General features: G+C 43.9%; 1 protein-coding gene across 2 annotated transcripts; it reads left to right on the top strand.

The window, feature by feature from the left end:
- The first annotated feature begins 8783 nt into the window (after window positions 1-8783).
- Window positions 8784-10392, top strand: LOC147632310 (stem-specific protein TSJT1-like). Of its 2 annotated transcripts, none has more exons than XM_086807133.1 (5): window positions 8784-8922; window positions 9085-9329; window positions 9415-9655; window positions 9735-9855; window positions 9983-10392. In XM_086807133.1, exons 2-5 carry the CDS (start codon window positions 9124-9126, stop codon window positions 10168-10170), a joined length of 756 nt encoding a protein of 251 aa, XP_086663259.1. In that variant the 5' UTR covers window positions 8784-8922; window positions 9085-9123; the 3' UTR covers window positions 10171-10392. The 2 variants fall into 2 exon arrangements, with proteins under 2 accessions (XP_086663259.1, XP_086663258.1); XM_086807132.1 differs by having other exon boundaries at window positions 9714-9855.
- The last annotated feature ends 4994 nt before the right edge of the window (window positions 10393-15386 follow it).

Here is a 15386-nt window from a genome sequence, read left to right as displayed (position 1 = left end):
TTATCTCCTCTGCATGAATCGGAAAATAGCATCTTTGCCCTCTTATATTAAAGGGTACATAGAACTCCGGCAACAAAAATTGAAGCGCCTCCCGATTCATAGGGTGGAGTGCGCGAACATTTTCTATTTTGGTTTGCAATGCAAGTACATAGCGTGGAGTGCGCGAACAATTTCTCTTTTGGTTTGCAATGCAAGCATTACCGCTTGATGTTCCCTTTGAGCGCTTGTCAGATAATTTACCCGAGTCTGATCTTCATGATCTGGACCTCCCTCGGTCACCTCTTCAATTCTCACTTTTTGTACAGGACGGACATCCAAAATTTGCACCATTCGTGCATCAGTAAATGTAACTGGTCTAAGTAACTTATCATATCTAAAACGAAGGGCTACTAGGCTGAAAAAATCTTTGTTCATCACTGTCACCCTATGTGCGTGTGGGTAGCAAGAACGTAACTATCCAAAAAAAATTCAATCATCCAATCTTCTGTGGCCTCCTGCAAGCAAAATAGGGCCGATGCCTTCCACCTAAACAAAATTCCATTTTGCTCACATATTCTCCTCGCAAGCCTCTGGAAAGGCAATCTTGGGATCGCAGCAGTCGGGTGCTTCATAAATTTTGTGATTTCTCGCAGAGCTGACGAATGCTCTGCGAAACGCCTTAGTCTAGGCTGCATTTTGGATAATCGGGAAGGACTGCTTGATTTCCTCGATCTTGAGGCTTTCAGAGTGCCCATCTTCTTCCCACTAGATGAGGGACCTGCATTGTCAATGGGTCTAGCTGTATGCCTTACACGAGCCATCTGAAAACGCAAGCAAGAGCAAAAAACTTAGCTATTTAGTAGTACACGATTAACAATTCACCATAAAGCGAGAGAGGGTGGCCAAGAAAGCAATATGCACTTCCTCGCGTTATGGTGAATCCATTCATCATAACGCGAGATGAAGGCCCACCGAAACACAATAATCCTCCTCGCATTATGGTGAATTAATTGACACCAATAAGAGGTGGATTATCGTGCATCCTTTGAGCTTTGATCTTGCGTTATAGTGATTTGATTCACCATAACGCGAGACTAAGAGCCAGTCAATGCAAAACAATCCTCCTCGCGTTATAGTGAATTGATTTACTACAACGGGAGGAGGATTATCGCGAATCTCTTACCATTCCGTCTTGCGTTTTGGTGATTCGATTCACCATAACACATAGAGCCGTATTGAGATTATAATGGCTCGTTGTCTGCTTTAAGGTGAATCAAATCACCATGGCAGAGGGCAAACAGTCGAAGAGAAAACAATGGCAGAGGGCAAACAATTGAAGGAAAAACAAAACAATCAAGGAATATACAAGAAACTCACAAAACAATCAAGTAATACACGTCCATCACATTTTATGAGTGGGAATGGATGGAGACTGTCATGTAGGAGGTGAATTAATTGACACCAATAAGAGGTGGATTATCGTGAATCCTTTGCCCTTTGATCTTACATTATAGTGAATTGATTCACCATAACGCAAGACTAAGGGCCAGTCAAAGCAAAACAATCCTCCTCGCGTTATAGTGAATTGATTTACTACAACGGGAGGAGGATTATCGCGAGTCTCTTACCATTCATTCCATCTTGCATTTTGGTGATTCGATTCACCATAACACATGGAGCCGTATTGAGATTCTAATGGCCCGTCGTGTGCTTTAAGGTGAATCAAATCACCATGGCAGAAGGCAAAGAGTCAAAGAAAAAACAATGGCAGAGGGCAAACAGTCGAAGAAAAAACAAAACAAACAAGCAATATACAAGAAACTTACAAAACAATCAAGTTATATACAAAAACTCACATTTCTTGCGTGGGAATGGATGGAGACTGTCGTGCAGGAGATGGAATATTGGTTCAGTACTGTGGGGGTAGTCGGAAGTCACCTGGAGGCAAGCAGGAGGACGGACAAGGCAAAATCGATAAGAGGATGAAAAGGTGGCGTGATTAACGGCTTTGATTAGTCTTAAGAGGAGCGAACACACGTGCTGACGGGCTGCCAGGGTGACTAGGCGACATTGACGTGTCGCATAGCATTAAAAAGGGTTTTTAATTGCCTCTCTTTCTTTGATTAGTCATTATAGCATGTACACATGTTAGGTACATGGCGGGCTGCCACGTGGCATTCATGGAATGGCGGGTGAAAACGCAACGTTGACGTGTCGCATAGCATTAAAAACGGTTTTTAATTGCTTCTCTAGGATACCCATCTCATTTATTGCCTCTCTTGGAGTTCGTATTCTCATTTATCTCCCCACCACCAAAATGGCCTTCATCTCCATCAACGACTATCTCCTCCAACCCTCCTTCATCAATCATCCTCCTTCATCCTCCTGTATCAAACGTCAAAGACAAACCTCCAACCTCCTTCATCTCCATCAAAGATAACGACAAACTCCTTCATCTCCATCTCCTGCGACATTTATATACAATTCGTTTTCCTGGTATTTTTATCTCTTTTGTGCTTCCTTCTTCTTTTGTTATTTCGTTCTTTTGGTTTCATTCGTGCAGAACTCCTTGCTTTGTCTTTTCATCGCATTAAGGTGAATTGAAAACCTATGACTCCTCGCATTATGGTGAATTGACTGTGAAGAAGACTATTTTAATTCGTTTGACACCTCCTCTCTCAGTATGGGTACTTGAGAAGTATCTTTATTTGTAATTCACCATAACGTAAGAGGCGACGCCAAAGGATGAAAAAGTCATCATGTTGCGGTGAATCAATTCACCATAACGCGAGCGAAGGTCCCATAGGAAGCACAATATTCCTTCTAGCATTATGGTGAATCGATTCACCATAACGCGAGAAGAGGTCCTTGACTAAGCTGCAATTTTATTTGCGTTAGGAAAAATAGATTCACTACAACGCGAGGAGGAATAACTTGATTCCTCTGGCATCTCCTCTCGTGTTATGTTGAATCCATTCACACCACACAGAGATTTGTTGTTTAAGACCGACTGTCTCTTGATTCATTGCTTGAACTAATATTTTCCATGTCTTATCTACACCCTTGAATTCAGCCATGGCGCAAGTTCAAGTCGAGTTTGATGTGGACGAAGAGATTAAAGAAACACCTGCAACTCTGTTGTATGACTTCCTCTACAAATGTCGACGTCATGATTTGCACCCTTCAATTTCGTTGATGTTCAATTGCGATTTTTGTCTGGAGGATACATTTTCTAGCCATCCCGGATACTTTGAAGAGGCAAAGCAAGAGTTTGATGAGCTCACAAATGAAGATTGATGGGAAAAATCACATTCATTTTAATCTCAAGGTGTTGCCGGAGAAGAAGCAGAGGTTAAACAGGGATTGGCACAAGGTACCATGTGATAAGAAGAGAGCTTTGCTATGCCCTTTTCACAAAAGAAAATGCCGCTTGATGGAATACTCTTATGCCTTCTTATGCTTCTTGCACATGAACGTGCAATTAACAAATGAAGAATGTACAGAGCCGCATGCAACAAATGAAAGGAAAGACACGATTTCTTGTCAGGCTAGTCCCACCGTTGAGGATGTTGCTGAAGAGGAGGACACTCCTCATGTGATTGAGGAGTTCAATGTTGAAGAAGAGAGGAAGCTCAGTTCGACGGTTGATATTCAGGCAGTGAGAGAACAAAACACTGATATAGGTCAGCTTGTGATTGAATCAGATGACTCCTCCCCCATTCCAATGCCATTACTCCCCTCCTACCAAGTAGGAGATTCAGAGTATATATTGCTGACAGACATACAACATGTATTTAACTTAAGGGAGGACCATTGCATAGCTTTCATAGCCCAAAATCTTGAGGTCGATGACAATTTTGTAGATGATGATGGGATAGATAAGTACTTACTAGTGGATAGCCATGTGAAAGACACTGAGTTCCTATCTGCTGTTGCAGCAACACTAAAGATGATCTATGCTGATGTGAAAGACACTGAGTTCCTATCTGCAGGCAACACTAAAGATGATCTATGCTGATGCCCTTAAATATGAAGGAAAAGATGCCACAGAGGAAGAGCTACAAGAAGCAAGGGAAAGACTGAATATTACCAACATGGGAGGGTTTAGGGATGTGCCAAGTAAGACAGCGGAAACCGTTCCTAGTTCGAGCACTAATTTATGGCAAGACGCCTTGCTTGAAGCAGATGAGAACCAAGAGGTTAGTTTTTTTTATTGTGTTTTCGTACTTTTGTTGTCGTACTTTTGTTGCGGATTTGGCTTTATCAACTTTGTCCTGAAATGTTTGGTGATGTTGTTTCTAGCTAATGCTCCTTTATTTTTTCAGTTGGAAATATATGAAGACACATTCCTCAAACGTGCTTCAGGCAAGCGTATGGCGGGATTGGGCCACGATTCGACACTAGGAACATATATACATCGCCTAAAATTCCCTCAAATTGTGATATTTCACGCTAGCTTCTCCAAGGACAATGCAAGTTTTCCTCTGATGGCGATAAAGACTCTATCCAGGTATTTAGGTGGCTATCACTTAAGGCTGAATGCAAACAAGGCAATACTTCTGGAGTGGCAAGCAGCTGTTCGAATTTTTGAAGAGGGACCTGGAGTATATTCGTTGAGATGTAAATATTATGCTGCTTACGGCTTGGCATGTGGAATCACAGATCCTAATCTGTTAAGTGATTGCGGGAAGAAGCATCTTCTTAGAACAGCAAGGCCAAAGGTCCCTGTTGTGCCATTGATAGAGGATGAAGAAGATGATGTAGAAACTTCATCAAAAAGGGCTCAGCTGGGGGAAGTCTCTGCTCCAGATTAACAGATTTAGATTGTTCCAGTTGCTAAGAAGTTTCTTCATATTTCTCAATACTCTTCTTGCTTACCATTAAAAACTATGAAATGTATATATATTGAAAACATTTATATGGGACATAGATGAAAGCTCTTGTTCTTTTAAAATCTTTTACAGTTACATCATTGTTTTATAATATGTATTTCAATGATCAATTTTCTTCCACACTCTGCCCTGTCGTTGTCGTTGTCTTAGCCATTCAGCATGATTCTGCCTTCCCTGTGAGGAGACATATATTGATCGTCTCCGTTCAGCCTGCATCTTTCTTATTGCACATGACACAGCTGATTCAGACTGTTTGATCTTCACACGAGCCCTCACTTGAATCCGCCTATACCACCACTGACATGCACAAGCAGGTATGGCGCATGAAGAACAAATACTTTTCCATCCTTTTTCAAAACTTGCTGCCTTGAGAAGAAGAGAAAATCAAAAACCTCCCGCTCAAAACAATTCGGATTTGGAGTGGTTGTGGTTGTGGAGTCGGGAAGACAATGAGGGAGACAATGCAAGATGATGGGTTGCAGGGACGAAGTTCGGTTACAGTTTGATAAGCAAAGTTGGCTTGGTTACATTCAAAAGTGTAATGAAGAAAGAGAGTGGTGTCTTTTTTCAATAAAATAAGGCACCATAGTGGGAATAAAAAACTATACTTAAGAGGCATTGTTTTGAATTAAAAAACACCCTACATGTCAGTCAATGGTGGAATAAAGAACTCAAAAATGACGCACGTACCCTCCAATATTATATGTGGGTTTATTGGCTTGCTTTGTCCACATCACCATCCCAAGGGATCTCTTACAAGGCCCCTTTTTGAGTCCAAATTTTCCCTAACGCAAGATATTTTTCTTGTATTTTGTGAGTCTCTCCTCTCCACACACTTGATCTAGCATGAGCACCACGAATTCTAACAGGGGGGTTCACACCTCATCTCGAGGTAAGGGTCACTCAACTGCTTATTATCAACCAAGTCAAGCACACTTGAGACGTGATGGAAGTGGTGCATAAAGAACTAAAGGCCCCCACCAATTCCAAGCAAACCCAGGTACACAATCAAGCCCTCCAAGAAAAGGATGAGGAGATAGGCAGTAGCACTGTCTATAGCAGAGAAGACCAAGGACGTTGGCTAGCTTTGCTAGCTCCTCGTCCGTGCCACCTCTCTATTGTCACACTAAAAAGGTCCATCATTAATGGGGTGTGGAGCGGAGAGATTTTGAAGCAACATGTTACACATGAGCTACCTTCACTTGGCTCTAAGTAAGTTCCCATAAGCAACAGAATCTAATAATATTAAATAATAGACTTATGGCACTCTCAGCATCAAACACCCTTCCAAGAACCCAATCTCCCCAAAATCCCTGAACTCATAGTCTATTAGATACCCATTTCCCAATTCTACCTCATACTCCCCTAATAGCAAGGCATTCCCATAAGACATGTCTCCCATCTTCTGAGGCAGTTCTACACCTGGTGCAGCATCCAGAGGTGAAGTTCCTTTGAAGGAGTTTGAGTCCTAGAGGTAAAGTCGGCAAGTAGACTCTCCATAAGAACACCTGGGATTTCGTAGGGATGCTTGCCTCCCACATATTTTTCCACCTCTTCCTCCAAATTCCAACATTCCAGTTTACCTTCCAGATTCTATTACAATACTCTATCTTTACTTCACTTTTTCTCAATTCCAGGTATAGGGCCTTAGCTGTCCCTTTATCCAACTTGACTCCATTGAACCACATCTAGTGCTTTATCCAACTTGACTCCATTGAACCACATCCAGTCCTTTATCCAGCAGGAGTCGTCAAAAGCTATGGACACCCATTCTTTATGTACTTCTGCCATCATCGGTCGTACCAATTGCCTCTCTCTTGGTGATTATCCAAATTCTGTCTCACCAGTTGATCCAGCTCTTGCCATCTTGCCAAGGACCAGTCACATCAATCAGCCAGTCTTCTCAGACCTTTGTTATTCGGTTTTTTTTTTGGCTAAATGTCAAGACATGCCAGAGGAGGGTTAAATTTATGGGACCACCAAATCCCTAAGTTGAGAAAGGAGTTGTTATGGAAATGTAAATTGCAGAATTAATTATGGAATTATTTGATATTTTGTGGTATTTATGGTACGCTCATTTGTCGCACAGTCACACTGGCTACACGCGCGAGAGCATGGAGCAGTGGTCGCATCGTGATGGGTAGGCGACCATCGGCACACACCAAAAATCGACGACTGCACACTGGCCAAAATCCATTGGACCCAGAATACTCTGTGCACTAATCTGCTCTCACCAAAAATACAAGACACATTAAATCTCACTTATCCGCTCATCACGATGCGACCACTGCTCCATGCTCTCGCACGTAGCCAGTCACGTTCATGCAGCAAATGAGCGTAGCATAAATACCAACGAGATTTAATGTGTCTTGTGTTTTTGGTGAGCAGATCAGTGCACGAAGTAGCGTGGGTGCGATGGATTTTGGCTAGTGCATGGTCATCGATTTTTGGTGTGCACCAATGGTCGCCCGCCCATCACGATGTGACCCCTGTGTCACGAGACCGGCGGAAACGGTCCCGCGATGCCTTTGCCGCACGCGGCCTTCCACAGTCCATGCTTCATGAAACGGCTCCATTGGCCCGTCAAGCGCGTCTCGCACGTTCATGCCCGGCTTGGCTCCCTTGGCCTCGTCTCGGGTCTTGCCTTCCATCCATGGTCCGCCAGCCCGTCCCGGCACGGCACGGCTCGCCAGGGTCCGCCGATCGGCCGTTTTTCTGTCGTTTTCGGTCCCGTCACCGTTTTCGATCCGATCACCGTCAAGGCGGGGAGGGCAACCCCCGGCACCCACGGAACCTCACCGGCACACCCGAGAAGGCTTAGCGTGCCTACCCAGTGCGTGAGTGCGTTCCTAGGGTGCCTACCATGGGTCCGTGCTTTGCCTCTCCTTGCACCTCCTCCCCATATAGATGCATACTATTCGGGGTGGGCTAGCATACCCTCAAGGCACCAAGTCTCTTCGGATAAAAATCCCACCTCACACCCTGCTCCACGCTCTCGTGCGTAGCCAGTCAGGACCGTGCGGCAAATGAGCTTACCATAAATACCACATAAACTATCAAATAATTCTACAATTTATATTTCCATAACATGAGTTGCCTGTAGCTCTAGGGCAGCCATCCCAACACATCAGATTCAACACTTCCTTCCATTTTCCACATAAAAGGTTGCAAAAGGGGAATTTGTGATTTTGAGGGGAGCAAAGGAAAGAAACTTGTTTCTCCAATTATGTCCAAACCATCTGCCTTTTTGAAGAACATGTGAGTCTTCCACCAATTCCTTAAACATTCTAGTCCATACCTCTTCCTGATGTAGGCATTTGGGAAGAAGAAGAGCAATTCTGGCTAGAGCATGAGTAGGAAGATGCAAGATGCATAATTTTCTTTAGTAGCCCCATATAAAGTAATGTAATTAGCATAATGGTGTATAACTTGTTAATTGACCACAATTTTTAGAAAACGTCAATAAAATAGGTTCACATAGGAAGAGGAAGTAGAGGTAATATCATCTACGTGGCTTTAGATAATTTCCCAAGCCTACAGAGTTCGATTTCCTATTGTGAGAAGTCCACCCAAGTTGTGTGAGTTAAAGCTACTGCTCCAGTGTTCGAAAAAAATGTTTTTTTCAACCCTTAAAATTAAAGGGAATGCTTAGGCTTAACCGAGATTTAGACTTGAAATCATACAAATGCCTGGATTTATAAGTAAAATGTACAAATTTTATTCCTTAAAATTAAAAGCAACCTCGATTTTAGACCGAGATTTCTCAATTTCAGCCAGCAGTGCACCGCTCTTTAGATGGGGAAAGCCGAAATTATCATACGGGATGGCCTGGTCGCAACTTGGAAGGCACAATTTGGAGTCGTGTTAGGGAGCAGCCAGATCAGCATCCCAATCCACAATTCAACCAGTTCATGAATCATCCACAAGAAAGGCTATATAACGCCTCGTCATCTGCCTCGCTCTCAACACGGCAACATTTCTTGCTTCTACGTTCTGCCCTCGCATCCTCTCTTTCCTTAGCAGGCCGGTCTGTGCTATTGCTCGATCTCAGGTGAGTCGGATCTCTAACGAAAAGCCTGTATCTAGATCTTGCTTTTATATTCTCTTGTGTGTAGGGACCAATTAATCATTCTGTTTGTACACAGAAGAAGGAAAAACCAGTAGATCTTGACGTGTTAGCACCATAATCAACCATTTTGATGTATTGTGTCAGGTCTCCATCTCTGCCCTGCTCTCTCTTCCTTCCAAGAAGATGTTGGCCGTGTTCAGAAGCTCTGTGGCAAACGGCCCACAGGAGCTTTGCAGCCCCAGCGCCCAGGCGTCGGCGGATAGCAGGAAGTCGGGCGCCCAGATCCTGGAGTCCTTCGTGTCCGAGGTGCCCAATGCAGTCCAAGTCACACTGAGCGATGCGGGCGGGATGGCGTACACCCATCACAAGCAGGCTCTGCTGAGGCCGAGGTGAGAAATGTGGGCGATCGTCGGAAGGGGCCATCATTTGCCGCCGCTTGGGCATTGAATTTGGGCGTGTGTTTGCAAAATTTAGGTCCTTTGCGGCGGTGGAGGGCGTGTTCTGCGTGTTTCAGGGCAACCTGGAGAACCTGACGGCGCTGCGGCAGGAGTATGGGCTGGCCAAGAACGTGACGGAGGTGATGCTGGTCATTCAGGCCTACAAGACCCTGCGGGACAGGGGGCCCTTCCCCGCGGACAAGGTCGTGGGCGCCCTCGCCGGACACTTCGTCTTCGTCCTCTACGACACCAGCAACCGCAACGTCTTCGTGGCACAGGTAACAAAAATCAGGCATGATCGAGCTCCTAGCCATGTTAATTGGCCTGCTTATAAAGCTCGGAGCTTTCCTCATGCAGGATTGTGAGGGCAGAGTCCCCCTGTACTGGGGCACCGCTGCAGATGGCTCCCTTGCTTTCTCTGACGCTCCCGAGCTTCTCAAGTCCGGCTGTGGGAAATCCTTTGCACCTTTTCCCCCAGGTATATGTGTTCTGCTTAAGCAGAAATATATTGGCAATGGCCATGCTTTCTGATGTTCTTCTAACCCAGCCTTTATTTTTTTTTTCTTTTTGGCGGGGGGGGGGGGGGGGGGGGGGTTGGGCTGCAGGTTGCTACTTCTCCAGCCACATGGGCCTCCGAAGCTACGAGCATCCACTGCAAAAGCTCAAGCCTGTTCCCCGAGTGGACAGCCAAGGCCAGGCGTTAGGTGCCACCTTCAAGGTGGACATGACCCACAAGGATAAGGACACCATGCCCAGAGTGGGCAGCGAGGCCAACTGGGCCCAGTCCATCTGATCGCCCCACCCCCTTCCAAAGTGTAATAAAAACTTACAAAATTTGTCCCACGTGTGGGCGGGACATCTCTCATTCACTCTTTCACACACACACGTGTCACGCACCCCCTCTACAACAAGCATCTTTGCTGCCCCACGTGACACCCTTCATCAACAAGAAGCTTCCCAATGTCAAAAATAAACTTTTTTTTAAACCAGTGAAAAAAAGGGCCAATTAACTAAATTTTGAATCTTTAATTCAAAGTTGGGTAAAATTATATCTGGTATTTCTCAATTTGAACCGTGAACTACGTGAAAGGATTTTTTTGTTGGGTTTGACACGAGAGCTTCCATTGCTTGTTGTAAGCAATAACTTAATTTCTTCAAAAGTCACTTACTTTGAGGTTGTCACTTTTCGTTAAATGATTTTCTTGTTATATAACTTAGTAAAGTGTATTTAGATTGACCAATGATAATATGTAGATAATGTGCCTGATTGGAATTCTTTCATGATGTAGATTCATTCCGTAAACAAGTCGTGCCTTTAAGACTTGGGTTCAACATAGAGGTGGCTCTAAATCTGTTGAGCCACCTCCCAACACATCCTTCACTATAATATAGATCATAGCTTGGGATTCTTGGTTTGATTATGTTGGAAGTGGTAACCTACTTTCATGCCCAAACTGTTACAGAGTGTTCTTGTCAATATATTCCTTTCATATGGCTACAAACAACTTTTATCAAACTTAGGGTGTTTACACACTTGGGTGGAAGCCCACAAGAAAGTTTTGCCCAACCAATCAAATCACCACAATCACCTCCTGCTCATCTAACATTTCTTTATAGATTGTGACCACACCCATGCACCCTCAACGCTGATGTGTTTGTTCACTGGAGCCCAACAACCATCGTGCCAATTCCGACCGGAATAGTTTGCCCACAGCTCTTAGTTGCAAGACTCTTTTTTCGTGGGCATGCCCGCGGTCTGTAAAGGGTAATGTCACCCAGCAATAAAAAAGTGATTGCCCCACAGCTCTCAACCTTTTTCGTGGATAGGTCCGTAGTCTATAAATACCCTTACTGTATGGCTAAGGGAGAATAGACTAGAGGCTCTTTCATGTTGCCATTTTTTCATGTGTATGAGACAATGGTAAATGCAAGAGAGGGGTTAGGATAAAAGGGCCAAGTGAAGGTCCCTCCTCCCCAAACCAGAAAAAAGGCATTTATGTAGTAACTTTTTACTTTATTTGGAAAGGAGGAGATTATGTGGGTGGTGTTCAGCGGCTTATATCCAATGGGTGATGAAAGGAAAAGAGTGGAAAAGCTGAGAGAAAAGGAAACAAAGGCATGATGTGTGAGAGAGGGAGAGAGCACACCAGACCATTAAACAAAAAAAGATGTCTCCTTATTCTGTGGTCAAATGCACCTAGCAATCTCTTTAAGGTGTCCACTAACCTTAGCAGAACCTGAAGACAGTTGAACAAGTGAATAAATGCACACCCTTTAGTCAACCTGATGAATTAGAGTTTTGAAGCCAGAACAAGCTCTTGCATTGTCTTTATTTTTCTTTTCCTCTAAAGGGATTGTTTCCATGATATTGCCATGATGTTCTTACAAGAGTGTGCGAATCATAATAGAGCTTTGCAAATGATCGATGGAAGAGCATGCATCTTTTCATGCGCATGCACAGACGTAGGGGAGCCCAAATCCAATAAGGAAGATCAACGCGACTCTTTTTTTGTGTGTGTTTTTTTGTGGGAGCTAAACAAAAGCAAACACGGTGATATGCTGAAACACCAACTTACAAAACCAAGCAGTATTTCGTATCAAAATCCATGATCCTTATGGATTGGACTATGATAATAAAAAATTAAATAGTGCTAAGCATGACTAATCAAAAACCTGAGATTAAGGGATTGTGTTTGCATCCGCCATTTGTGGACATCTAATTGTTTGAAGCACCCGCAACTCTTTTTGCGAAGGACGTTTGTAGATTGAGGTGGAAGGGCGATTAAGTTGCCAGTTTTGTCTCTTCTTGTGGCTTGGTTCAAGCCGCCTTTGGTCCTTGTTGCCCCCTAACGACTCCATGGTAGAACAACCCAGACTGAGGCCACCTGTCCTTGCCCCCATCTCTTTACAAAGCAGTCTCCACCTCTATATAGGCCTCCACCTTGGTTTGCAAGATTGTGGGTAGCTGAACATCTCTAGGATCTCCTGCAGGATGGCCTCATCGGCGAGTCAAGAAAGATTACTGATATTTATTCTCTTGAGAGTGGATTCTACCAGCTCGAGTTTCATTAACTTGGGGCATCAGATCGAGTCAAGCGGTTGAGCCCTGTCGCACTAGAACTGGCGCAGGCCTTCTTTGCGAGGCGGCAACTTCAACCCACCATCTGACCCCCTAGCAAGTGTCTGGGGCTTCCCAATTACAAGTTTGCTTTCCTGACCTCTGGAAAGAATACCTTCCCCTACTCCGAGTGATTGGTAGAGTTATCTAGAGAGTGATGGAATTTTCCCCCACTGTCGTTTCGGTTCTACCTCAAACGGTAGGGACTCCCTCCCTTTGCATTTGCATCGCCTCTTCAGAGTCTGTTCCTCATGTCATTTCTCTTCCACGCCTACGAGCGAGGAGATCCTATTATGCAGAGAGTTGAGTACTCTGGCCTCCCTGGGCAATGCTTCATTTGCTATCAGATGGGACATGTTGCTAGAGCTTGCCTCCTCCTCCTCTTCAGTCCAGGTAGGCGCCCCCAACAGTCCCTCCCCACTCCTAGCACGGCTACTCGTTGTGGGGGGGATCAAGCCCTTAGGATTCAGAGCATCCGAACCTAGCCCCCGGGGATCCTAGGGGTAGGCGAGTGGCAAGTTGTCAGTCCAAGGTGAAACCACCGCTAGGCCTTTAAAGCAGGGTGGTGCCATCAAGCATGTTAGCCTAGCAAGCCACCCCAAGAGGATATGGTTATGTCAGTGAACCGTTTTGAGCATTTATCTCAGTAGCCCTTGGACAATGATGAACCCACTGTCATGTGCCCCCCAAAAAAAAACTCGCTCCCCAAGTCTTGGGGTAGCCCATGGATTACAATTTTTTTCGATGCCTTCCCGTTTGTAGAAGCTAATATTTTTTGAAAATACTGACTCCCACCTACATTTCCATGGTTCTACATCACTCTAGGCCTTCCACACCCTCAGAGAGTGACATGATGACCTTCTCTTTCCCCCTGGGATAGTATGGAGAACGAAGTCTGTGTCTACTATCATGCATGGGCAGGCGGTAGAGCTATCTCACCATCTGCAGGAGGACCTGTGGTGCAGGCAGTAGAGCTATCTCACCATCTGCAAAACCTGTGGTGCAGGAAGAGGACCTACGGATTATCAACATGTTTACTCATTTTTGGCCATTGTTGGCCAACAATGGCCATTTTTTGCCATTGTTGGCAGTGCAGATGGAGTTGGGTGGCACCTAGCTTGGTGGTGATACCTCTTGGACATGCTTACTCATTTGTGTTTCGATGTGGCAGTACCCCTCCCCCCTCCTACAAGTACCTTCACTGTGATAGATGGACTCTAGAGTGCACCTACTCCAAGGCTCGGATTGAGTGGTTCCACATGTTGGGCAGATTCAGCAAGGCTTCACCCCAATTGGATTATGATCCAAACCTACGCCCAAGACTCTTACAGTGGAGGGAAATTCTGATAGCATTAGGGGGTTTCGGAGGTCATTTTTGGGCCATTTCATTCTAGAGAGAGAAGGGTCCTAGACCAAAAGGGAAAGACAGCTGTAATGGAAGTTTCTTATTTATCGCTTATTTTATATGCATTTCACTCACTTTTATGAATTTTTCAATAACATATACCTAAAAGGTAAGAATGATGCTTTAAATGTCACAAGACATCAACAACGCTATTGTACACATTCTCAAGTTACACACTCTTGAGCACAAAAGGAAGCTAGACACAATTGCATCCTTTTTAGATCTTTTGTTGTATTTGTAGCTTCATCAGCACATCCATCATGTTTTTTGTACTGGTATCTTTTGGAATAAAAGAAGGACCAACTTTTTCTGCTTCATGCTAGACCTTCAAGCTGATTGGCTCTTGTGGTTGTGCCTACTTAGACGATGGTGCTATCATTGAAGAGATCTTCAACTCTCTTCTTCATTGTGTTATTTCTTCTTTCATGTATGTGCTATTAGGAGCTGATTTACTTACGGATTAACTCTATTGCCCTTGTATGGAAATTTTAATTTATGATATGGTTTTCATGGTAATACAAGAAATATGATGTTCTCAAAGTAGAAAATCATCTTGCTCATTGACATCATGAAACAAAAATTAGAACGGAGTCTTCAAAAAATGAAAGATGATACAGAAAGGATTCAAGCTCTTGAAAAAAACTTCAAGTGGTAAGGGAGAAAAATGCAATACAACTTATTCAAAAACAAAGAAGACAACAAGCTTAGCATAGATCAAATGGAGCATTAAAATGTCTTAAGTGGAGGGAATTAAGACAAAGATATAAAAAAATATGGGTCACTACTTCAAAATCCCCTGGTAGCCTTATTACAGAATCATAAAATGGAAACATCACTCCTCAGACCTAGGAGATCTCTTCACTGGATAGAGATATTTTGGCTTTGCATGATCTTCTGTTTTTTGGGGTCAGAAACTCTACCTACATAAACTCATGGCCCTTGTCCAAATATGTGCAAAGCTAATTTCTTTTCCAAAATCAAAATTTTGTCAGCATTCCATCGTACTCAATATCCACCTAGATATTTAGAGTGTTTTGATAACAAACAATGGCACCACATTGGAGAATTTATGATGCCAAGAAAATACTTGTACTTATAGAGACATGGATTATAATTGCATACGTGTATGCCAAATGATTGTGTACTTTTTTGACGTAAGGTTTAGTGACCTCACAAATTATCCAAATTATGGTATCAACAAGACCAATGGGCACAACCATCCCAACCAAGATATTAAGGCACTTCCTAGTTGTCCCAAGGATTCAACACATGTTCAAGTCTAAGTCCATTGCCCAACTTATGACATGGCATTCCACCATCGATCCTTAGATAGTGTCTTGCGCACTCCTGCAGATTCTATAGCATGGAAGCATATCAAGGAGCTTTAACATGAATTTATACAAGATCCTCACCACACCTTCGCCTAGGTCTTGCAAATGGATGGTGTGAACCTATTTGGCTTGCGTTCCACCACGTGGAGTAGCAT

This window comes from Cibotium barometz, chromosome 13, assembly GCF_041138505.1.
Source record: "Cibotium barometz isolate CiBa-2024 chromosome 13, ASM4113850v1, whole genome shotgun sequence".
NCBI lineage: Eukaryota > Viridiplantae > Streptophyta > Polypodiopsida > Cyatheales > Cibotiaceae > Cibotium > Cibotium barometz.
The sequence above is the reverse complement of the archived record's forward strand: the minus strand, read 5'-3'. Positions and strand labels throughout refer to the sequence as shown.

Coding starts and splice junctions, on each gene's coding strand:
- LOC147632310 (XM_086807132.1), top strand. CDS start 9,124: ATGTTGGCCGTGTTCAGAAGCTCTGTGGCAAACGGCCCACAGGAGCTT. Junction 9,330..9,414: donor CAGGCTCTGCTGAGGCCGAG/GTGAGAAATGTG, acceptor TGCAAAATTTAG/GTCCTTTGCGGCGGTGGAGG. Junction 9,856..9,982: donor CTTTGCACCTTTTCCCCCAG/GTATATGTGTTC, acceptor GTTGGGCTGCAG/GTTGCTACTTCTCCAGCCAC.